Source organism: Macaca nemestrina, chromosome 13 (assembly GCF_043159975.1).
Source record: "Macaca nemestrina isolate mMacNem1 chromosome 13, mMacNem.hap1, whole genome shotgun sequence".
Classification (NCBI taxonomy): domain Eukaryota; kingdom Metazoa; phylum Chordata; class Mammalia; order Primates; family Cercopithecidae; genus Macaca; species Macaca nemestrina.
This window is the reverse complement of record NC_092137.1, coordinates 28,396,224-28,421,504: the sequence shown is the minus strand read 5'-3', so window position 1 is coordinate 28,421,504 and position 25,281 is coordinate 28,396,224. Positions and strand designations below refer to the sequence as shown.

Sequence of the window (25,281 nt, the reverse complement as noted above, 5' to 3'; positions counted from 1 at the left end):
TGCGTTTCCAGAGTCAACCTGTTCAAACAAAATACCCCAAGGAAGGGATGGCACCTTACACTTTTACAGCTTGGCAAGGGTTGGCAGCTGGCTGAGAATTAGGCCCTGAGAAGGAAACAGGATCAGGAGGGATTGGGAAGGGGTCAAAAGAGAAAAGAAGAATGAGATGGGGAGATAGAGATGCCCCGATGCCCTCCCAGAAGCCTACCTCATAGTTCTGCAGAAAGAGGTTCTAAGCAAGCAGAAAGAAGTTCCCAGCTCCCCCAGCCCCCATGCCACCCCCACCAACAGAAAAACCAACTTTACCCATGAGGGCCAAAGGTAGAGAAGAATAGAAGAAAAGAGAAGAAAAAGGAGAGATGGGAAGACAGAATAAACCAACCATCAGAGGCTCTTCAATCTTAATTGATTTTATTCTACAAAATGCTACTCAACTGAAAGTGGAAAAGCTAGCCCCCCTCCCCCAAAAAAAATCGCAAGGGAAAGAAGTTTTAATATGTTCTTTCTTCCATAGCAGCAAGCTTTTTCTAACAAGCTTTCTTTAGTGCAAATACTGTAGGCTTGTATTACATACGGTAAAACAACAAAACGACGACGACGACGACAAAAAACACCACCAGAAAGGCTTCCAAACAAAGCTACTCCTCAATTTTCAAAACTATACAAAGATTTTGAGCTTGCGATTCTGCCTGGAAGGTCTATTTAGGAGACTCTCCAATGGGACCATTTCACCATTACTTAAAAAAAAAAAAGTGCCCAGAAAGGTAATTAAATTCCCCACAGAGCCACATAAACCATATACAACTTGTTTTTGCCTCCACAGTCTCACAGCTGACTTTACTCCACATCATTGACATATCTCAAATACAGATGCACAAAGCTTATTTTCTACTATACACCAAAATACTATATATACACACACATCTCCCATGGCAGAAAAGACATCTGATACCCTACTCTTTGTACAAAGTCAAATATTTTCTTCCTCAAAATCAAGTAAACACAAACTAAAATAAATGGAATAAACTTTTAATCATACAGAGAAAGTAATTTTGAGAATCAGGACAGGATCTTCCACTGTGTTCTCTTACAATGTAGATGTCTTGGCGACCACTGTCCCCAGAGGAATAAAAATCCACCTTTAAAAACAGAACCTTTTTATACAGTTTATACAGCACAAATCACAATCACTTTAGAAACAAAAATGCATTATCCTAAATTTAAAAAAAAAAAAAAAAAAGGAAGCGAGAAGAGAGAGAGGAACGGAGTATTTTAATGCTATCAGTTTCTATTCAGGCTTGATACAACATAAAGAAGATGTAAACATTTAAAATAAATAATAAAATAAATGTCAATTTCTTCTCCCCCTCCCTTTCCCAAAACCCTCTCAAAATTTTATTCAGCCCTTCCTGAACATGTTGTCAAGCATTGGATAAATTAAACCCCTTGGTTAATGTATGGCCAAAACACTAGAAGCATAAGAAGATGCCAGATTCATAGTGGGATGACTGGGTTTCCTTTTAAAAAGCTACAGGACACAGGCACGCCTGGAAATGTATACACACATGCGCACACACATAGCCCAACCTGTCAATAAATAGTGAGATGCTGGCTTTTAAGATGAATGCCAAAACAACTCAACAAGCAGAAGGTAGCAAAGGCCCCTTAAGTTTTTTAAAGAAAGTTCTACACACCACATATCCTATTGGTCCCCAAATTCTCTAAGGACTCGGGTTACCCCTCCGACCATCTGAGGAGTGCACAGGAGCACATGGTGGGGTAGAAGGAGAAGTATGGAGTAGGAGAATATTGTAGGGGATAAGTCCTTGAGAACAAACATCAGACTGAAGGCAATCTTACCTTGGATCTTTGAAGACAGACCTCACCTCTAAGTGTTTCTGTTTATTCATTACTTAGGGGCCTTTTATAAAGAGATGTCCTCATCCCTCAGTCTCATCCTAAAGAGGATCTATATAAAAGCACCTAACACAGTGCCTGGCACATAGTAGGTGTATTCTTTTCCTTCCTAAAGTGGGCACAAAGATGTCCAACCAGGAAAGGAAATTGACCTGAAAGTTAAATGGCGAGATTGCATTTGCACTGTTGGTCCATCAAGGAAAAGAGAAAAAAAAAGTCCCAGTGCTCCAGACAATTCAACCACCCTCACACTTAGAATCAAGTGAGAGCAGAGGGAGATTCCTTTCCCCAAAGCCTGAGAAAGAGAAGCAGCAGTCCCAGATGGCTCTTGACTTTGAGATGCTTGTGTGACACACCTGGCCCCCAGCACAGGCAGAATGATGTTTGACTCTTTCTGAAAACCTCCCCAGTGAATTCTCTGCTTGGAGCCGGCTCCAGCAATTTCCTAAGCCTCAGCCAGGATCTCCTCTCCTTCCTATGTCAGCAGCTTCCCCACTCACCTGGCCAGGGAGAGGAGTATTCGCAGCAAGACTGGCCAGGAGGCCGAGAGGACAGTGTTTTCCACGAGCTGATTAGAGTGCCTGCCCTGTGCCATCCCAGAGCTGCCTGCAGCCCAGTCGGAGTCCATGCCTCTGAGCCGCCTTGTGAGTGGAGCCACGAGAAGCACAGAAGTTCCTAACCCAAACACAAAGGCAACCCAATGCAGCTGTTCCCATAGCTGGAGCCATGGCAGTGTCTGGTGATTCTGGAGCAAGGGTGCGTGTGCGTGTGTATGAGACAGAGAACTTGGCGGGCAAGCCATAAGGAAGTAAACTCAGAATATGCTCATGACTTAGGTGTGAATATTCAGTCTTCCCCAAATCAAATCACCTCTGGCTTTGGGGAAGTCGAACCTCCTATGACAAAGCCTGGGGGTCTTCGGAGGGAACGTAGCTCAGAGCCTCTTACAGTCCTGTGTGTTGGCTGGAGCTTTGCCTTCTGCTGGTCCCGACATCAACACAGCTTGAAATCTGAACTGAAGCCAAGTTGTGCCTCAGGAATTTGTCCAGCCTGGCCACAAATCAGGCTGTGACCTGCACTGGGATGTTTGCTGCACAAAGTGGAGCAAGGGGGCTTTTAGAAATCAAAGACAAGAGAGCAGCTTCATTTAAGAAATACCTATATGCACACAAAAGAAAATAGCTCCCACTTGGCTACAAATACCACTTGAGATGATTACCCCTGTGAGAGCTGAGTGCACCCCAGTTTTCTCTGCCCATCTCCCGCCACTCCTGGCTCATTCTGCTGCTTGGATTCATCTCAAGCCAGAAACTCAACTGCCCAATCTTCTTAGAAGGGTCCCTCCCAGAGCCCCTGGGAAACCGGGAGGGCGGCATCACAGCCAAGAGATGCAGGAAATAGCATTTTTAAAGTATTTTAAACAAAATCCTTTTTCTTTGAAACTCCCCTTTCTGCATCACTTGTACATGTCACTTCCAGTCCCACTGGCCCATGTACTTTAAGCATATGGCTGTTCCGCTCTGTGTGTCTAGTGCACGAAAGCAGGTCATGTTCATGAAATAATGACCAGCACGCATGGACTCCACGTGCGAGGGAACAGCTGTGTGAATGTGTCACTGCTTTCTCCACAGGGGATCTTACTTGATGTTTCAAACGAGGATACTGTGACCTCTAGAGCTGAATCCCCAGCAGCAGAGTCCCTGCAGAGCACAAGGCCCTCAGAGGCTGGTTCTGGCCACGAGCTACTCCCCGGGTTCCTTTGTCAAGGCCCTGCTGGGCAAGAAACTCAGCAGGAGCCATACCCTGGGAAGAAAAGGCTCAGGGAGGTGGGAAGCAGGGACCCTGCTGAGCTGTGCTCCTGCTGGAGGTCAGGGGGACCCTTCCCCAACCCTGTGAGAGGGGGCAGCTCTCCTGCAGTGGGAAGCAAAACATCCTATCTCCAATTCCAGCAGCCAGAAAGATTCAACAGACAACCAGGAATGGCGCATGAGCCACAAGCCACAGCGACAGCTCAGGCCAGCTGCTCACAGCTTGCTTGCTGCCTGGGCCAGAAGAGCACACTGGGGTGGGAACAGGGGAGTGTAAAAGAGAAAGCACTTGATCCAGCAGGTGGCAGATGACCATAGAGGGCAGGAAAGGCCTGGCGCCCTGCGGGGAGGTGAGCAGCCAGGACAGGCTGAGCGAGTGCTGCTCAGCAGCTGCTGCAGACGCCACTCCAGTGACGGCCTCCTGCCTCCCTCCCCTGCCTCTCCATCCTCGGCAAGTGCTCCTTTGAGGCTCAGGGAGGGGCTGCCTGGCAGCAATCTGGGGAAGGTCCAGGCCCACGCTCATTAAATCTCTGTGGGTGGCGTCACCCTGAGAGCCAGGGTGGGGGAAAGGCGGAGCCCAGCAGGGACTTGGAGTATAATGTGTGGCTCCTAGGGAGGGACGCCTCCCTGGTCTGGAGAGAAGGGTCCAGGGGCAGAATGGCAAGGCAGTAATTACAGGAGACGCCCTACTCAAGACACCAGGTGAAGGGAAGCTGGCTAGGACACCCGTGTGGCTTTGTTGGCATTATTCCTGGCCTGGTAATTAGGCGTTTGGCAAACCCAACCTGTGCCCCACTGTCTCACTCACACCCTGTCTTCTGGCCAAGCTGCTCCTCCAGAAGCCGTCTCCGAAGGTGGGCAGGAAGGGTCCTCTGAGCCTCCCAGTGAGGGCAGCATCTCGAGAGCTCAGGGAGCCTGGCCGGGAGTTCTGGAGACGGTGACTGGGAGGCGTCAGGGCAGGGAAGCCTCTGTATTGCACTTTGTCCCCTTCTGGACAAGTCAGCCCCAGCAGAAGAGTCACCTGCTGCCCCATCTCCAGAAATGAAGAGCTTTAATATTCAGACCCAGATGAAATGTCATGGCAAATTTGATAAAAACCAAGAGGGAGTGAAACTGACACTGGGGGAGGGAAGGGGCAAGTCGAGGGAAGGTGAAACCAAAAGGCACTGAGCATGCGTGGTGGGGCAGGGAAGGACACCATCACTCCAGAGACAGTATGGTAACAAAGGGACAGGAATGGTCCAGGCCAGCTTCAGGCTCTTCAGAAGCCAGAGAGATGTCCAAGTCTACCAAACCGAGTTCTCCAAGGCTTTTCAAGAAATGGGATTTGCTTGCAAGATGAATGAGGGAGGAGGTCCCACGGCTTCCAAGAGATCAACCCAAGTCTTCCAATACTCACTGCCAAGTCCCACCTGGGTCCCCCAGAGCCAGGAAGCTCCCTGGCAAGTCCCCCTCTTGCCCTCACAGCCCTGGAGCGCTTGAAGGTGCTGGTCCCTGGGAAGGAGGAGCAAGGAGGACCCCCCTCCGGAGCTGGGGAGGGAAGTGCGCTGGGTTACAGAGCCAGCAGAGTGGGGGAGTTCAAGGAGTCTGATGACTGGTCCCCGCTGCTACTGCTTCTGCGATGAGCCTTGGAGCAGGACTCAGAGGGAGATGCGGGTGACTCCTGCTCCAGGACGCTAGGATAGGTGAAGACGAGGTTCGAGGTGCCCGGAGTGACAGCAGGCGTGGAGGTCACCACGATAGGGGTGTGCAGGGGCTCCTCGCCGTAGAAGCCCCCAGCAATGCTGATGGGCTTGATGACAGAGCGCTGGGCCTTGTCCAGCCCCGCCGACGAGGACGAGGGGCTGTCCTCTTCCAGGGGCTCCTGTTTCACCACTACAGCGCCCACCGCGCCACCCCCACTGCGCATGGGCTGCAGCCCAGGGGCTGGGGGTGATCGGCGCTCCTCGGGGCTAATCTTGCACACTGGGCCATGAGCCACCAACATGAACTCCAGCTTCTCCTTCTCCTTCTGCAGCTCAGCGATCTCCTTCTGCAGGCCTGACTTCTCCTCCTCCAGCTCCTCTGTCTCCTGCCAGGGAAAGAGAGGGATGTGAGGGACAGCAACCTGCCGGGGACCAATCTAGGCAGGAAAGAGAAAACCAGTAACGTCTGTCCTCAGACACTGTGAGAGCAGAGGCTCACACACCTAACCACAGACCCTGCTGCTCTGAGTCACCTGCAGGCTCAAGATTCCTTTCATTTCCAAAGAAGGAAAGTCAGCTTGGAGAGCAGGTGAAGAAACAACTGCAGCTGTCATAACTCAGCACCTACTTTGTGCAGGACACCGTTAAGCATTTCAGAGATGATCTCATTCAACCTTCCAGGAGTTTGTGGAAGCAGATGTTATCATCACCCCATTTTGCAGATGAGGAAACTGAGGTTCAGAGGGGATAATTTTCCAAAGTCCCCGAGCTAGCAGGTGGGGTAGCCCAGATTTGATTCCCAATGTATCTGACTCCAGAGTCTATGTGCTACTACTATGTTCTATGGCCTTGGTGCCAGGACTGCCGCCTCGGTACCCCCGAGGGGTGAGTACTGCAGAGATCTGCATGGAGAAGGGGGCATGGAGCACAGCTCTACCCATCTCTCTCCTTCTCTTACTCCCCAGCCCCGTGCCAGCCCGCCTGTGGATGGATAAACGCTAAGCCCTAGGCTGCTAGAGTGGAGACTTTGTCATACACACTCCTGTATCCCCAGCGCCTAGAACAGTGCCTGGCTTCTCGTAAGTGCTCAGCAAATCCCTGTGGGATTATCACAGCCTCTCCTCCCTTTATTAGCTCCAATTTCTTTTTCTTTTCTTTTCTGATTTTTTTTTTTTTTTTTTTTTTGAGGGGGAGTCTCACTCTGTCTTGCCCAGGCTGGAGTGCAGTGGCATGATCTTGGCTCACTGCAGCCTCTGCCTCCCGGGTTCAAGCTATTCTCCTGTCTCAGCCTCCCGAGTAGCTGGGACTACAGGCACCCGCCACCACGCCTGGCTAATTTTGTATTTTTCATACAGATGGGGTTTCACCACATTGGCCAGGCTGGTCTTGAACTCCTGACCTCAGGTGATTCGCCCGCCTTGGCCTCCCAAAGTGCTGGGATTACAGGCATGAGCCATGGTGCCTGGCCTTTTGCTCCAATTTCTTAAGCATGTATTTCAGGACTCTCAGAACCTTCAGAGAACATTCGGTTCAGCCACCATGCTTGACACAGAAGTAACGTGACAGCCCGAGACGGCCCATGAGGATGCCAGGGTCACTCTGCGAGGACCTCAGCCCCCTTCTTTCATCCCCAGCCAGAGAAGCAGAAGCAAGCAAGCACACATGGAGGGGCCGCTGTGGGAGGGGAAGAGGTGTGTGTCACCAGCCTCCTCCCCACGTTTTCCCTAACATGGATTCCTGTTCATCAGTGAGGACATACGGGCAAGGGCTTCGTTCAGCAGAGCACAGCATATTCCGGAGTGAAAAACAGTTTCCGTCTGTCTCAAGGGTCTGACGAACGTCATGAGCTTCTGAGAGGCTTCCTGTGGAGGATGTGGCTCAGGGGCCTGGGTGGCTGGGTCAGAGGGCGGGGGAGGCGGGGGAGGCAGGGGAGTAGGGTGTGAGGCCTCTGGGAGGAGGGGAGGAAAGTAGAGGAGCCTCAGGGGGCAGGGCTATTCTGGGGCGGTTGGTAAGGAGCACCACATGGGGCACAGCTCCTTGAAGTGCCAATCAGAGAAAGGTTAGTGGTGGGAGGGCCCGCTGAGCAAGTGGATTGTGGATCTGCCTCACCTGGGAATGAAGAATTCCCACTCATCCTCCCCGGTTCTAACACCTCCGAGGGACATTACTACAGGCATCACAGAATTCACGCAATTCAATTCATTCAACACCCCAGAGGGAGGGCTGCAGGACAGAGAAAGACAAGCCTAAGCAGGTGGATGGTACCTGGGAACATTAACTCAAGTGAGGGGATGGGCCGGGCACGGTGGCTCACGCCTGTAATCCCAACACTTTGGGAGGTCAAGGCAGGTGGATCACCCAAGGTCAGCAGTTCGAGACCAGCCTGGCCAAAAAGGTGAAACCCTGTCTCTACTAAAAATACAAAAATTACCCAGGCATGGTGGCAGGCACCTGTAATCCCCGCTAGTTGGGAGGCTGAGGCCGGAGAATCGCTTAAATCCAAGAGGCAGAGGTTGCAGTGAGTTGAGATCATGTACTCCAGCCTGGGTGACAAGAGCGAAACTCCATTTCAAAAAAATTATAATAATAATAAAACAAGTGAGGGGATGTTTTCCAAAGCCCCATCCTGGGCAGTCATTGTGAGGACCAGTGACAGAGTCTCTCTCATCTCCTCACTCTGAAAGCATTCCACTGGGGACAGTCAACCCTGACTCGGGGCTTCCTCTACACAGCACACGACCGGCCCTTCCTGCAGGGCTAGGCTCTGAAAGGAGTTACGTGACGTTGGTCAGGTCAAGCTTAAGAGAGGGAAGGGCAGGGCTGTGGGTCCCCAGGTCTGGGCAATTAGGTGGCACGGGAGAGTGACTCACGAGGGCAGCATGCGGTATCACGGCCACAGCTCTGAGTTCATGATAGAGGTGGGGAACCCGCCTGCCCATAAAGGAAATGAGAAAACCCCAAGAAAATACAACCCGGCTGCCACGTGACCCATCTCCATCAAGACCTCTCCCCGGCCCAACCCATAGTGCTTAGGCCAGGCTGGGCCACTCCTGATGGTGGCAGGCATGGGAGTGGCTGGAACCTCGGGAAGGAGCCCTGGAGGGGCAGGTCTTGTCCTGGCTCCCAACCTTCCACCATCCCTCACCCAGGAGCCCCAACAGTTCTGCGAGCAGAGAACACTCAGGCACTGCATAAAAAAAGTGGCTAGCACCCCCCGAGAAGGCTGTTCATTTCTTCCCTCTGGGCCCTGGCTGGTGCTAAAGGTCACCTCCCTCCCTCTCTCTTTTTTCAATCAATACAAGGCTGACCCATGTGTCCAAAGGAAGGAAAGCTCTATCTCCACTGACTCATCTGTAGAGCGCTTGTGGGTAAGGAGACAGCTGTGGGAGACAGGATCAGGACCCTCGGGGCTCTCACTCCAGCCTACCCAGAGGTGCTCCCACCCTATGCAGAGGTACTCCCACCCTACCCAGAGGTGCTCCCACCCTACACAGAGTTCCTCACCGCCTGCAGCTTCTCTGTCAGCTCCCGGCGGCGGTTCCGGCACTTGGCTGCAGCCAGCTTGTTCCTCTCCCTCCGGATGCGACGCTTCTCCTCCTCTTCAGGAGACAGCTAGAAGCCAAAGCCAAGGATCACGATTAGAACAGGGACAATGGTTCACAGCATTTTTAAAAAACTGTATTTTAAGGAAGGCAAGAAGCCCTTCTGGAAATGGGAAGAGGAGGAGGAAGGGCAAGAGGATCATGGCTGGACTCAGAGGCCCCAGAACATGTGGCTCCTGATGTCTGGCTGCCTGGGAGGGCTCTTTGAGCTGAATCTGCCCCAGAAGGTGATGTCCAAGTTTAAAGTCCATGTTTAAACAGGACAGCAATGGGTCAGGGATTCACCGGACCAGGCATGATAGCAGCACCTGTCACATCAGCCAGGGCTTCTCTCTCAGTGCCCAGGCCAGAGAGAAGGAGCTGGGGATGCTTCTCCAAGAGTCCCCTCCTGCCAGCCAGGTGTGGTCCCACCCACTTAAGCAGCTTTTTCCAAACCCTGGCCAATTACTCCTCCTATCACTCTGCCTGCTCTGCAAGCCTCATTATCCCCATTTGGTTAAGTAGCTGGGCCTGGAGTCCCCACACAGGTAAGAACCACCCAGGGGGGAATGTTATGTTGCTGATGGGAGGGTCAAGAGTGCCACTCCACTCCCGATTTCCTCTGCCAATCCGAGAATGCCAGCTGCTCACGGTTCGACCCCAAGTACTCCCCCACATGCCTGGTGCAGTGCTAAGTTGGACAGGACATGCAAAATGAGGAGGAGCCCCCGGCAGGTAAAATCCTGCTGCCCACCATATCCATCCACTCAACAAGTGAGCACCTGGTTCCATATGCAAGATGCAGTTCTAGGGGCTTAGGATTTTATCTGCGAACCAAACAAAGGAAGATTCCCCTGCAAAGAGCTTAGGATCTAGCTTCTTCCAATGAGATGGTTAGGAACTTGTCACTCACACCAGAGAGCATGAACTCTGCTCTCATGAGCAGGGCTAATACTCTGGTTCCACAGAGCCCTGCAGAGCCGTGACCCCAATGCCTCTCTCAGGGAGAGGTGACACAAGGAGATGGCTGTGGGCCAAAGCAGAAAGCAATGCAAAGGGAAAGACCACTCATTCAGTTATCAAACATGGACTGCACACCTACTAAGTGCCCGCATTCAGTTATCAAACATGGACTGCACACCTACTAAGTACCCGCATTCAGTTATCAAACATGGACTGCACACCTACTAAGTACCCGGTGCTATACTGGGAGCCTCGAAGACCTCAAGGGGAAGAAGACCTGGGTCAGCTCTCACGGGACACCTGGGGGCAAAATCAAAGCTACTTTTGGAGGAACAGGGAGAAGCTGCCCCAAGGAGGGATACTGCCTTGACTTCAGGTCACCCCATGAAGGAAAGAGCCACTGTCCTGGCTGGGTCCAAGTCAGAGTCCCACAAGGCTCCCTCCAGCCCTGGAGGTCTGTTGCTGTGGTGTTCTGAACAGCAAAGAGAGGACAATCATCACAGCACCACAGAGGACGATCCCATGCCTGTCACACAGAGAGGAGGCCACAGCCCGGCTGAGGTCATGAGGCCACTTGGCCAAGGCCCTGAATACTTGCTGCTCCTAAACCTGTCTTGTCTTGAGCCCGGCAGAATTGCCAAGAAAGCCTTATGGCCCTGCTGCAGGCCTGGGTTTAGGGCTCACCACACAGAAAGGGCCACAAGGGCTCCCCTTAAGGCCCAGGAAGACCCCTAGATCCCTCTCTAATGAGAGGCAGAAAAGAAGGAGGCTTGCCTTGACCCACTTCAAGCCCTCCTTCCCCCTTGGCTGCTTCTGGACAACTTTTGACCTCCTGACTGAAGTCTTCTAGACCTAGAAGTCTCTCCCCTGACTGGTGAGGTGTGGGGCAACTTGTGGGAGCTGTCGACATAGGAAGTGTTCAGGGGCTGTGAAATCAACATAGTTCCAGCTTCAGTGTGTCAGCAGCACCACGTACCCACCCACAAGCCACACACACCCTCCCCTCCCCACCTCCTCAGAGTCGCCGCCACGGGGCACAGAGGGAACCTCCCAGGCGGGCTCTAGAGGAGGCCTATGAGGCACCAGGCTGGCTCTGGGGGCAGGCTCCTCCCTAGCAGGGTGGCTCGGGGAGGCTAGGGACGGCCAGAGTAAGCTTCAGAGCAAAGCCCTGAGGGCTGGGAACCTGAACAGCCAAGGTTCTAGACTGCCACTGCCCAGGCTTCCTCAACGCTGCTGGGAGATGTGTGAATTCCCAACTGATACGGAATAAAATGCTCCTTGTTCTCTCCCTCCCTCTCAAAAAAAGGAAGGAAATTCTCCAGACAGATTGTATGAGGCACGCCTAGGTGGTGTGGTGGGAAAACCGCAGGACTAAAGGTCAGGAGAGGTGGGTTCCAGTGCTGGCTCTGCTGCTAACTCACTGTGCGACTCTAACAGGGACCTTCACCTTTCTGGGTCTCCATTTCCTTGTCTATAAAATGGGTATAAAGGGAAAATGAGAAAAGATGGTCTCCAAAGTCCCTTCTGGATATAAACTTCTAAATTTGGTGTGAGGTAGGCCCAGAAGAGAATGGAGAGTGTGGCCGGGCGCGGTGGCTCACGCCTGTAATCCCAACACTTTGGGAAGCTGAGGCGGGCGGATCACCTGAGGTCAGGAGTTCGAGACCAGCCTGGCCAACATGGCAAAATCCCATCTCTACTAAAAGTACAAAAAAAAATAAGCCAGGCATGGTGGTGTGTGCCTGTAATCCCAGCTACTCAGGAGGCTGAGGCAGGAGAATTGCTTGAACCGGTGAAGTGGAGGTTGTAGTGAGCCGAGATCGTGACACTGCACTCCAGCCTGGGCAATACGAGCAGGACTCCATCTCAAAAAAAAAAAAAAGAGAGAGAGAAAGAAAAAAAGAGAATGGAGAGCATTCAGCATATCCTCCGGCTTTGTGGTCCTGCTAGCCCCAAAGAGTCCCTGGCAAGCCTGGCTCTCACTCAGGATCACTTACATCCCAGAAGAGTCCAGCTCATTGGTGAGTATAAGGCTTTGCACCTTGGACTCCGCAAAGGAAGCATATTTATAAAGGTCATTATAAGCATGGCTACTGCAATATTTACAACTGCAATTATGGAAAGCAACTGTGAGGAGGATACTGGCCACTTGCTCCAGCAGCAGAGGCCCCACATGCAGCTGTGAATCTATTACAGAGTCTAGCAGACACACTCCCCGCAAGTGGTTCTGCACTGTGGTTCCGCCATTGACAGAACAAACCAACAAGTAGTGGATACAAGACCCAGCTTTGCCCTCGGAGGAACCGAGCTCCTGAGAAAGCTTCCAGTTCCTTGGTGTGGTGATCCCTGTAATTCCAAGTATCCTGGGGTCTGGATCTACCCTGATCCACTGGGAACCATGTTTGAAAGGTCCGTATATTGGAACATTGTGGCCCTGGGGATCACAGAGTGAAGATGGACAGTGGTTGAAATGGGGAAGGGTTCCAAGGCTGTCACTGGAATAGTTTTCCAGGAAAATAATTCATTTGGAAAAGGGATTCCACTGCTAAAGTATTTTCCCTTCCCTGGGCTCAGGGTGGCATAACCTTGGAGAAAGAACACTGCATAAGGGGTCCAGGGAACTGGGATATAGTCCAGACTTCCCCACTCACTGGTCGAGTGGCCACACGCAGGTATGTCTGGGCCTTGCTTGTACCATCTGACATGGGGGTGAGATGGGGCTCTCTGAGGCTGTATTCCATTCTTTCTGGAATTATGCATGATTCTGATTTCCCTTTCCAGGACCAGGGGACTTGGCACTGCCCTGGCTCACTGCTGACCCAAGCAATGAGCCTCTTCAGTACTGGGTACGCGCTGCCTAAATAGCAGCGCCCCGCCTCTTCCCCATTTTCTGGCTTCCCTCTCCAGCCAGGTTAATTCTTTCTCAAAGCTGAGCCCCTTGAAGAGAAAAGGGCTGATGTCTGGCCTCCCCCGCCTCATCCTCCCATCTGTTCATGCCGCTGAACAGACTCTAAAGACCCAGAGTTACTGCACTGCTGGAACATGCATTCTAGGCCCTTGAAATGGGCTCCTGCCCCAAGTTGGAGGCCTGGAACACTGAGCAGGAATGGGAAGTTGAGGGCAGGGCCGGCCCAGAGCTTGACCCTGCAGGTCTGCTGGGTGCCTGGCCTGCACTAGACCCTGGGAAACAGCTAAGGGCTAATCCTAAAAAGCTCACAGCCAGGGTTCATTGGCTGCTTGTCCCATGGCCCTTTTGCCAAGGATCAGAGAAGGATCCTGCTGTGGCAGGTCATAATGGTCCTTCCCATCTGTAGCCAAGTCCTGGCTGGCAGGGACCATGATCCCCATTTTGTGGCTGAGGAAACTGAGACTCAGAGATTCGAAGGGACACAAGCGAGATGACACAGCCAGCCTGAGTCTTGGGTCTCCAGCTCCGCCTCCAGTGAGGAGGATGACGTGCTCTTCAACCCCTAGCTCCCTTGTCTCCCCTGCTCTCAGAACACTAACCCTACCAGACTGCAGAAAAACGCTGTGTGTTTCTGGAGCTCTGAAAGCCACTGACGTGGCTCCTTCCCACTGGTCTGAGCTGTACCTGCTCATCTCTCCTTCTGCGGCCCACGGTGGTGCCAATGGTCTTGATCACGCCAGGTCTTGGGAGGGCCATGTGTCCAGGGACAGAGGCCAGGCCCGGCAGGGGGCTGTAGGGGTGCGAGCGAGGGTACGGGTTGGACATGGAGGTGATCACTGTAGGCTGCACCATCCACTGCAGGTCCTGGCTGGTCGTGATGGCGTTGATGGTGGGGATGAAGGCACTGCCTGAGCCAGGCATATCTACCCGGAATTTCTGAAATGAGGAAAAAAATACAATTGAGCCAATAAATACTAAGCTGAACAGGATGCTTAATAATAACTGAACAGAGCCGAGGCAAAAACTGGCACAGAGCAGGGTTAGTGCTTGGAGGGCAAGATCCGGCCCCCAGGTGGGCCTGGACAAGTCCTGAGCATCCAAGAATCAAGAGGGGAATCTTAACTATTCCTGGGGCTTCACGTCGGACCTGCTCCCTGACTGGGGTCCTGAGAACTCCATCCCCAGGTGGCTCGGTGAGGAAACTGTCGTATCCCAAATGACTTCCAAGATAAACGTGGTCCCCAGCACTCACATTCGGCAGGCCTTCTTGGCAGTTCTCCAGGATACACATCTGCAGGATGTGGCACCTGGGTCTCTTAAGCCTCTGAGTCACCTGCCAACTATTTCTCAGGGTACCGGCTCAGGACACCTTGAAGGGATTTGCACACCAGTAGCTTTGGACCAACAAAGATCACCAAGGGAGCATACCGTGTCTGCCTTTGTCACTTTCCAAAGAGGTTCAGGACAGAGCTATGACTCCATCAGGGCACAGCCAGGTCCAGGAAAAGATGTCCTCTAACCCATGAGACTAACAAGTAGCAGCATTTGCAGCCAGACATCCTTTGCTCTCCTTGTCTCTCCTCCTTTCCCATCATTAGCATCTTGCTTGGGGCAGACCGGCTGAGCGTGTCTCTCTACTCAGCTACATAGGCATCGATCTATGTTCACAGATGTTTCTGTGGGAAACTCTGGTGCTGCTAGTGCAGTTTTCTCCCCGCTTCTTAATTTATGCCCAGACCACGTTGCAGAACTCTTTGGAACATGCTGCAGGAAGCATTCTATTTAAAATATAAGATGATGACAGAGTATAGAAACTAAAATGGGCTGTGCTCCTTAGCAGTTGGTCTTGACCTTTCTCCAAGGCAGCTACAGGAAAATGGAAGAAGTGGAGAGGAGAGGAGGGCCCCCCACTTCTAGCTTTTCAGGGGAAAGTCCCCCTAATGGAACCCAGGTGAACCTTCATCTTCAGATGACTCCTGGGTCCACATAAAGCTTCTCCAAGTAGTTTCTTTCCCACTTAAAAAGTGGGTGAAATGATGACAATAGCTAATGTTTCCTGGGCACTTACTAAATGTCAGACACCATGTCTTACCTAGATTATCTCACTAAATCTCCCTCTGAGGGAAGAACAACCATTAGCTGCATTTTAGGGACAGAAATCTAGGCTCAGTGAGATTAAGTACTTTATCCAAGGCCACATTGCTAATAAGCAGCGGGCTCAGGATTCAAACCCAGTCCAGCCCAACAAAGAGGCCAGAGCCTCTGGACACAGTGTATAGAAGCTCCTTTGCCACTACTTCTTTCCTTCTCAAAATCCAGCCCTAAGTGCTGGTTATCTACCCCCACTGCCCTCAGAGTGTCAGGTCATCCCCTATAGACCTTCCCTCTCACCAAGAAGGTCCCACAGGTCTGTCTGGCCCCGAATGGAACCCCACTATTCTTAGCATGAATGCTGTAGTACCCTCCCTATGCTGGTCCAATCAGACCAACTAGGATAGAAGCATTCACAGCAATGGAAGCTGGAACCACCACTGTCTTTGCCTCGTCACATCAGGGCTCCTGCTATGTAAATAATGCATAGAGTACCTCACTACAGCTGACGGAGCTGGGGACCCCTTCTTGCTCAATTCCCTCCTATCTGCCTGACCCTAGTCTGTATGGTGGAACAGCTGCCCCACCTCCCAGACCACCCCAGGGGCCCAGGCCAAGGGCATTCAGTGAAGAGAGCTGCCCAGCACAATGGATTCTAGGATTCTAGAGGAAAGTTACCCAGTGTAATGGATTCTGGGGTTCGGGAGGAGAGCTGCCTAAAGCAATGGGTTCTAGGATTCTGGAGGAAAGTTAGCCAGTGCAATGCATTCTGGGATTCGGGAGGAGAGCTGCCTAGAGCAATGGGTTCTGGGATTCTGGAGGAAAGATACCCAGCACAATGCATTCTAAGATTCAAGAGGAGAGCTGCACACAACAGCGGGTTCTGGGATTCTGGAGGAAAGTTACCCGGTGCAATGCATTCTGGGATTCAGGAGGAGAGTTGCCTAAAGCAATGGGCTCTGGGATTCTGGAGGAAAGTTACCTAGCCCAGTGCATTCTGGGATTCGAGAAGATAGCTGCCTAGAGCAATGGGTTCCAGGATTCTGGAGAAAAGTTACCCAGTACAATGGATTCTGGGATCCTGTGAAGAGAGCTGCCCAGGGTGATAGATTCTGAGTTGCATTTCTGAAGGCAAACAAAAGTGGGCTTTTTATCAGGCACTGACTGAAAAGCAGCAGGTGTGTGCACGTGAAGGAGGGAAGAGTGCAGTGAACAGGAAAGCATCCAAGTGGGAAATGATCTTCCAAGAGGAAAAATGGCCAATTGGGGCTGGGCTGTGAGTAGGCAGAGTCGTGAGAACAGCAGGCATGGCTGAGTGTGTGTAGAAGCACCAAGTCCCAGACAGCTATTTTTTTCCTGAGCTGCTGGATGGGAGGGGTGGGGAGTCAGCACTGCACTCGGGGTCAGGAGGCATGGGGTTGAGGCTTGTCTTAGCCACTGAGTGCCTTGCCCTGGGCTCAAGGACTCAATTCCACGGATGTAAAGGGGAATACTCATCAAACTCACCGCACTGTCATGAGGATTAAATGAGTAGCTACTTTAGGCTATAAAAGCACACCAGTGGTTCTCAACCCTGGCTACACATGAGAATATTCCAAGGAGCTTGTAAAAAATACACCAATGTCAGAGCCTCGCCATTAGACCTCTAAAATAATTGGTTTGGGGCCGGGCTCTGATAAACTTTAAAAAAAAAAAAAAAAAAAACACCTCCCAAGGAGATTCTGTTCTGCAGCCAGGGTTGAGAAACATTGCTCCTAACAAATGGAAGGTCACCATCACCATCACCGTCACCATTAGATGTGCCTGTGCACTCCGCACAGGAGCCTCCAGGGGGAAGTGCCAGCTTCCCACTCCTGGGAAGCTCCCAACTTTTAAATTCCATTTCTCTCCCCAAGCCAGAGTCTGGGTTTGAAATGCACCTGAGGCATCCAACACCATGGTTTGATAGGACCCCCCTCCTCCACGGGGAAGCTGTTAGCCTTCCTTCTAGGAAAGCACCTAAGAAAGTCACTCCTCATTCCAACAAATAAAAGTGCTCCCGTTTTAGGCTTGGGGAACGCAGCAGAAAATCTGAAGCAAAGCTGAGGGACAAAGACCCCTTCGGAATAAGTGGATGCCCATTAGCCCCTCTGAGGCCCTCCAGTCCACCCGCTGTGGAGGGCAGGTCCGCGGTGTGTGCTCCCCAGTATACATCAGCCAGATTCCTTGCAGCAATGGCTTGGTCTAGACAAAACAAGACAGCAATAAAAACCAGCCAGGAGGTAATGACTGCCTCTGAAAACGCATGTACACCTTGTTTCAGACAGGAGGTAAAGCCATCTGGATAATGCACTGGCTCTAAACTGCAAGGAAAACAATGTCCCATCCCCAGAGGGGCCCGGGGCTTTGATAAAGAAGGCTTTTGTCTCCAAGAGGAGCCTCTCTGGGAGACACACAAAAGTTTCAATTAGATCTGGCAGATGGGCCTTGTCTCAACTCCCAACATGTTATTCAGAAACGTGTTATTCAGAAACGTGTTATTCAGACACTGGGGCAGGAGAGAAGAGGTGAAGTTAGGAGTTTGTGGTCCCAGAAGTTAGCCTAGCATTCCTCTACGCCAATAGACCCGAGAATCAGCCAAATGTCACACTGGAGATAAATCATGGTTCTCTATGCACGAGTTAACATTAAGCACAAACCAAGATAGAGCTGCTCAGCTGGGGGCTACAGGGCTGTTTCAGACCTGCTGCAGTGTCAGGAGTGTGCTGGGAGTGAGGGGATCAGGAGAGATAACCCAAAAACCTCACTTGGCTCCCTGGGACTCTGTAGCCAACATGTTCTCCTTGAGGACACTTTGAAGATGCTGGATGCCTGTGTAGCATTCCAGCCTGGCAAAGCCTCCAAATATTTTACCATGTCACCCTGTCAACTGCTGGGTGGGCAAGAATGCCTATAAACGGATATAGTGGTCCCCCATCCACCTCCTAGAGCAGAGTTTAGCAAACTTTTGCTGTGAAGGGTCAGACAGCAAATATTTTAGGCTTGGTGGGCTATACGGTCTTGGCTGCAACTCAATTCTGCCACCACAGTGAGAAAGCAGCCCTAGATAACACGTAAACAAATAGGCATGACTGTGCCACTGAATTTTATTTAGAAAAATACTCAGACCATAGTTTGCCAACCCCTGTCCCAGAGGTTCATTCTCATCTCCCATGCTCAGGTTGCAGGGAAAACAATACAGAGGAAATAAGAAAGCAAAGAGTCAGAACTGAGATGTTCCTTCAACCCAGGTAGCCGAGGAGATGGGCTCTCACTCATCAGCTTGAACCTCCAGACCCTGAGTCGACGTTCAAACCTGTACAAGCCTTGTGGTCTTTGGGCATGGAAACGCCCATCACCCTGTTGTACCCTGTTGCTAGGGTGCCACGGGGCTGCTTAGGAAGGATGCGTGTGCTCCTTCCACTGCCAATGAGCAACACAGCTGAGGACATGGACCCTCGAGGGCCACCAAACCTCAGCAGGTCAGAGACGTTCCCCAGCCCAACAGTTGCTGATTTGGGAAAACTGCCTCCTGAGACTCTATACTGGAGCCTTGGCTTCAGCCATGAACCCATGGCTTTTTGCTGACAGGTATTGGAACTAGGGTTTGGGCCCCTACAGGCCTGGTTGCGGCCGAGGGCTTATCCCAGAGACTTGTGAGTGGGCAGAACTGGTATGTGAGATGGAAGTCAGGGTTGGGGTTCTTGGCCCAGTCCCTTGGCCAGGCAATTCTCCATCAGATGGATTTTCATCTGGGTTGTCAAGCATTCAAGCCATGAAGCCCTGTGGACTCTGTAACCTGCCTTGCCAGGCAAGCAGCTATGATTGAGTGTATCTAGGAAGGGACTGGGTTCTTTCCCTTTAAAAACCCTTTCTTTAGATTCCCAGGATGGAAAAGGGACAACTCCAACATCCTAGAGATTGGCTCCAGAGAAGAGAAAAGGATAAGGGCACACGCTGTCTCATACTTCCCATCACATCCCCTCTGAGGTCCAGTTTAATGCAAATGCTTCGTATTTTTACTGAACCTGGGATGTTCCCCAAAGCCTTCCATAAGGAATTTAACCAGTCTTCACAGGTTCTGCGTTGAACATCACTTTGACCTCTGACCTTTCATTCCTCTCTGAAGAAATACCACTATGTCACAATGGAAACTGTTGCTAATAAGTTGTAATTTCCCAAAGCTTTACAGTTTATAAACGCTCTCTTAGGCGACCCACCTCCCTTCAGCCTCCATGCTTTCCTGGGTTCCCTTGAAAGAGTTACTCTATCCTCCTCCACCTGGCTTCCTGCCAGGAGGAAGATAACCAGGGAAGGAAAGAAACAGAAAGAGAAGGCAGCCCTTGCCCAGGTTCCCCAGCTGCTTCCCTGCCAGGGCCCTTTTGGCCAGAAGCGCCACACCAAAGCACTGGGGAATTCACCCCGCTATTCTGTGGGCCCCTTTGGAGCCCCCACAGCGCCCCAGAGGCACTACACTCCATGGGAATGACATGTCCTCTCATCCTCCCTTAGAGCCACAGGAAGGTGAGCCTAGGAAAGTGTCACTGCCACGGGACAGGGCTGAGAGACCAGGTGTGTCAGGAGAAACCTTACACCTTCCCTCTCCAGCCCAGGGAGCTGAGAAGGGATAGAATTACCAGATGGGGTTTGGAACAGATCTATTTCCCTCAGTCAGGGCAGTTGCTGTCATTTTGAAATACTGTGGCCACCAAAAGACAACACATACAACACAGATGAGACATACCCACAAAGTAATGATGCTATTTTTTTCTTTGTTTCAACGAATAAACCAGAATGTTCATCTCCTTAATTCTCACAACCAGTATCTTTATTCCTATCTAACAAATGAGAAAAAAAAATCCAAGTTATTGATGGCAAAGGTGCCTGCTTTGGTGTCTTTTGTCGTGGGCATGCTCTCCCAGGTAGACTCCAGAGGCCTGAAGGACACGGGGTCCCACCCTACTTTGGACTCAGCGGGATCATCTAGACTTGTATGTCAGACTTGGCTCCAAAGAGGCTTTTGGTAATTTCCAAATATCAAATTCACCCTTCAGAGGACAAAGATTTGTTAGCAGGGAGGATTTTCAAAAGAATACGCTGAAAGCAATTGCAAAAGAGGGGGTACTGCAAAACCTTTCTCAGTCTGAGAATAGCCACAGCATTCGGATAAGCATTTAGTCTCCTCAAGGAAAAAACAAGGAAGGGGACAATAGTGATTTGGATGAATAAGTTCTGCTGTATTTGTATTAAGATAGAAAAGAAAAAAACAAGTCTTCCAATTTTACCCTCACCTTGAATAATAAGACAGGCAGAAGCAGAAATAGGTAGTGGAAATGCACTCAGGGTTTTGGATAGGAAAATTCAACTGCCAGTCAGACAATACATGACTGCTATTTCACCCCAGTCCCTTTGATGAAAAAGTGAAGCTGACTTCCACCATCAAGAATCAGCGGAACAGACAAATTCTTGGGATAACATTTTGTTTGATCCTAATCTGCAACATCTGTAAGATCAAGGGGGAAAAAAAAGCACCAGACCCTTAATCTATGCCTCCCACATTCCCACCAACTGAACAAGCCCCCTCCTAATATAAGCACATAAGAAAACATGCCTTGGGAATTTGAACAAATTGTGAAGGCACCCTAATGAACAGACAGACATCAAAATAGAAAAAGAAAAAAGCACTCCTTTTATAACCAGGTTTTATTTAGAACAGAACAAAAAAGAAACTCAAAGTCAAGCAGTTCCTAGTTAACCAAGGTTAAATATGTGGCATTTATTTGTCCCTCATTAAAAAGAAAAAGCATCCTAAGAATTCCGAACTCACCAATTTAACACTCTGGGACTGGAAAAATACATTCCCAAGATAGTTGTCCTAAAAATTTCCCGTAGAGGGCACTAGAGAGGTATGATTGAGGCTGGCTTGGGAATCACAGTCATTTCTGGTAAAAGTTCTTTGATGTGAGGAATGTCCCAGTCTGGTACAGTTGGCAAAAGTTCACTCTGGGGAATTTTGTGTGTGTGTGTGTGTGTGTGTGTGTGTGTGTGTGTAAGTGTGTGTTTGTGTGTCTTGGGAAGGAGTGGTTGAGGAAGAAGAGTGCTAGTCTGGTATTCCTTAACTCCAAAAAGGAAATACTGCCCTTGATTTATTTTCACAAGTTATCTGAGAAACAAATAGCAGCCCTGGAAAAGTTCTAGGTCTTGTTTTTGTTTTGTTTTTTTTCATTAAAAGGGGGCCAGCTGATGAAAACAAGTTATGAAATGACCTGTGTTTGTGTAACTGGCTGGATTGCGTAATGCTCAGGCCCTGAAACCGTAATAGTCAAGCAGCCAGGCAGGGCATATATCTGGGAGATGTTTTCCTAGGAAAGTTAGGAGAGAAAAAACAACAGCAAAAAGAAAAATCCAAGAAGGGGAGGTGTGTGCAACAATTACTGACAAAACAAAATCACCAATGACCAACTTTTGAGATTAAAACTATAACTGGAACAGGAAATATTTTTCATGCCTCAAGTTCCTGCCATATATAAGAACAGAGGCTGGAACAAAGACTAGTCTGCTCCCCCCACCCCCAAAGTCACTGGAGCTCATGGCCATGTGTTAAGATCCAGCTTCATGAAGCTAGAGGGGATGGGAAAGCTCTGGGTTGAAGAACTGGCAACAAACTGATCAGGAATATTGGACTCCCAAAAGAGAGACCTGAAAAAAATAAAATTCACTTCCCCAAAGAAAAACCAGAGAACTGTCTCATATGGATCAGTCCACTGAGATATGCCATAGAAGAGAAAGGCCCATCCACTAACTGCCAGGGAAGTCTCCCAGTAAAGGAAGCTGAGAGAAATAAAGTGATTACAGGTTTTATCTAGTATGTAGTAAAGTTACCTCGAGCCCAAGATCAGGCAAGGTCATAGCACAGACTTGTGAAGGAACAAAAGCCTCTGAGGTCAGTCCTCAGGACCACAGAACGATTTTGTTCACAGTTGGAGCAACGACGGAAAAATCCACCCCGTTCCTCCTCGTCCCCCACCCAACCACGACCACACCAAGGAGCGGACAGGCCAAGAACCTCGTCTCAAGTGGCATTACCTTGCCAGTCCCTCTGGTTTGAAAGGCGTCTCACACACTGCCAGGTCGAATGGGCAGGCGTCTATGTGAGAACCCCGTGCACTGGTTATTACTAATTGCAAAATCCTCATGTGTTATAGCATGCTAGGAATTAGCCAACAGCTGCTTTTTGCTTCGGTAATGAGGCCCTATTACACTCTGCTGGACTGAGTTCTCTTCCTTCTTCCTAGCACTGGTTTCCTGTCTGATTTTCTTCCAAAACCGGGAATTGCCTCCGCTCACATCCTGGGCTCAAAGCCCTAGTGACACAGATTATTCAGTTGGGGCAATGATGTCCGGTCTGACATCCCGGCAGGCCCCAGGGTCTATGCTAAGCCAGGCAGTGAGATTGTAATACTCCAACGATAACTGCCAAAGACACATTAGGGAAAAGAACAGGGAAGAAATCAAAAGATCCCTTCCTGATTCCAGGGAGGAGGACAGGCGTTTGGGGTTTGTTGAACGGGAGACGGAGGGAATGGGTACAGACTTCAGCCTATTCCCTCAGGATGTTTACATTCAATACAAACCACCAACGGGGCTGGGAAGCAAACATAACCAGTAACTTTTCGGATTTAAAACTCATCACCTTGGTGCTCAATACGAACGGTGCATTGACTGCACCCTCAATGAACAGACCAGGCTGTCTCTACTGCGGGTGCTTATAGGAGCACCATGGGAGGCAGAGGGAAGGCAGAAAAGCCATTTTGGGGACTCATCAGGTATAGGGAATCACTTTGGAACAAGGGACCCCTCATCAGATCCAAAAAAGAGCCATGTTCCATAAGACTTTCCAGCTGAATCTACCCCTCCCTGGAAGCCCACCCCAGCCCCTTCTAGAGGCCAAGGCCACCGCCTTATGGAGCATCCCTTGCTGCAGCCAACTGTGCTAGACTCCACAGATGCTGACCACCGTGGGCTTCATGTTGTATTGGGCCTGCGTTAACCCAGCTCTCTCTTGAGACAGAGCGGGTGGGGAGCCGCAGCAGAGGGCAGGCACGCCATCAGCACCCCCCCCCCGCCCCGCAACAACAGTACCTTCCTGGTATTTATAAACACAGAGATCACACGCACAATCCCTCCACCGCAAACCAGTCCGGCTGCTTTAGAAACAAGTTGTTTTCTGCTTCCAGCACCACCCAGGAGCCTGTGTGATGTCTCTTCCCCCACCCGACCCCCTCTTCTCTCTGCCGGCCTCCTTGCTCCAGGTACCCCCAGACCCTCACGGTGCTCCTTCGTTCCTGGGGGACAGTGCAGCCTCCTGTCCTCGACCCTTACAGAAGACGGGCGGGCAGGCGGGCAGGCACTGGGCACACAGGCGGCATGAGCCAATCAAGGCTGGCTTCTTCCTTCCTGACCTTCGCACCTGATTCCCAGAGCGGCAGCCCTCTCCCTCGCTCCAGATTACTTGAAGGAGTCCAACCATGTTTCTGGATCCCCAACCCCTTTCAGAAAGGAGCTAAGACTGATGGAGAACGGGGAGGGGAGAGAGAGAGGGCTTTCCTGAAAGAATAGGGTCCCAGGATGTCGAAAGGTGCCAGTGGGTGCAAAGATTTTCTTGTCTGTCCACCATCCAGAAAGAAGACTCGGGGCGGGGGGCGAGGAGGGGCGGGCACTGGGGAGGGGGAGTAGTTCATGGGAGGAGGTAACAGGCTCTTCCTGGTAGGGGGCCTACAATTCCAGGAGTTTATCTGGGTAAAATATAATGTGGGAGGAAAAGGGCATGTTGTCTTTTCAAGCCCACTCCCCAATCCCCTGATGTAAAAGGGGGTGGTGGGGGAGGAGAGGACGAAAATCCAGAACTTAACAACGGTGGCCCGTAGGTATTTTTTCGCTAAGAAAAGGAAAAGAAAGCAAAAGAGGCAGTGGCGGCGAGAGGAGGGCAGGGGTCCGCCCGCGCCGCCAGGTGCACCGGGGCCCGCACCTACCTGCTGGCCGCCGCCGCCGCTGGAGTACGACTCGGCGTGCGCAGGAGAGCCGCTGCTGCCCCGGGACGAGGTGTCAAAGTTCCCGGGATAATCCTGGTACATGATCCGCGGTAGGGGCCGGAGGGGAAACAGGGTGTTTTTCTTCCCCCGCCCTCGCCGCGGCCGCGCACCGGCTGCTGCGCGCTCGTTCGTCCGCCGGCCGCGCCGCGGGCTCTGGGTTTCGCTCCTGGGTTTCTCCCCAACCGCGGCGGGCGAGGACAAGGAGGCGGCGACACCTCGGGAACAGCGTCCCCCGAGCGCCTCTTACGGCACTTCTTTCCGGCTCTGAGAACGCCGCGGGACCAGTTGTCCACCCGGTCCCTCCCTCTAAAAAGTCGGCGCGTCTCTCGGTCCCTCCCCTGCGCGCGCCCTCCCGCCCCCGCGCGCAGCCGGAGCTCAGCCGGGACCCACGGCCCAATCAAAAATTGGAAATTAAAAAGACTAGGAGCTCAGAGAGCCTGGCCTGCCAGCCCCCGGGACCCTCCGATTTCAGACAGGGCCAAAAAGGCGGAAAGAAAAGCTGTCCGCTGGGAGAAACTTCTGTTTCTTCCTTTCAGAAAAGGAGCCGGAGAATAAACTTCCCGTGGCCGACTCGCCGCCGGAGTTTCGGGGCGGCTCGGATACTTGACTGGGAGAAGGCGGCGTGCGCCCGTCCCGCGGCCCCGAGCGCGCCAGGGGGACAGCGGCTCGTGGGGCTCAAGCTGAGCTGGCGCTGAGAGGGACGCGGCCCTGCTCCCCGCTCCGGCGCCCGGACCTGCACCCCTTCCCCGGCGCCCGCTCCCGGACGGGCCCGCCTCGCCCGACCGCGCCTCTCCCTCTCCCTCTTTCTGTCCCCGCCGAGCGCCGCTCGTTCGCTCGCTCGCTGGTTCGCTCGAAGCCCTAGCGCTCTGCCCGAGATGAGTCACTACAATGGCACGAGTTCAACTCACACTCTTTATTCTCCAGCCCTGTACCATGTGGATTCACTCACGTCAACCCCAGACTCCACCTTGCAGGGAGGAGCGCACGAGGAGGCGGGGGGAGGAGGCCGCGGAGGAGGAAGAGGCGCAGGAGGGGAGGAGGCGGGCGCAGCTCTTCCCTCCCAGCCCCGGCTCCCGGCCGCGCTGACGCCAGCCGCGCACCCCGCGCGAGGAAGCCAGGCGGTGGCCCGGGCGGGAGCGGGCGGCCCGCACGGTTGGGGGGCGCCGAGGCAGCCCCGGCCCTCCCCCGCCCCCCGCTCACCCCCCGGGCCCAGCGCCC

At 51.8% G+C, this 25,281-nt stretch overlaps 1 protein-coding gene across 2 annotated transcripts; it reads right to left on the bottom strand.

The window, feature by feature from the left end:
- Positions 1-4,759: 4,759 nt before the first annotated feature.
- Positions 4,760-24,951, bottom strand: LOC105479731 (FOS like 2, AP-1 transcription factor subunit). Of its 2 annotated transcripts, none has more exons than XM_011737897.3 (4): positions 24,004-24,951; positions 13,547-13,798; positions 8,915-9,022; positions 4,760-5,796 (listed from the first exon to the last, which is right to left on the bottom strand). In XM_011737897.3, exons 1-4 carry the CDS (start codon positions 24,103-24,105, stop codon positions 5,278-5,280), a joined length of 981 nt encoding a protein of 326 aa, XP_011736199.1. In that variant the 5' UTR covers positions 24,106-24,951; the 3' UTR covers positions 4,760-5,277. The 2 variants fall into 2 exon arrangements, with proteins under 2 accessions (XP_011736199.1, XP_011736200.1); XM_011737898.3 differs by lacking the exon at positions 24,004-24,951 and adding an exon at positions 22,058-22,887.
- Between the last annotated feature and the right edge of the window lie 330 nt (positions 24,952-25,281).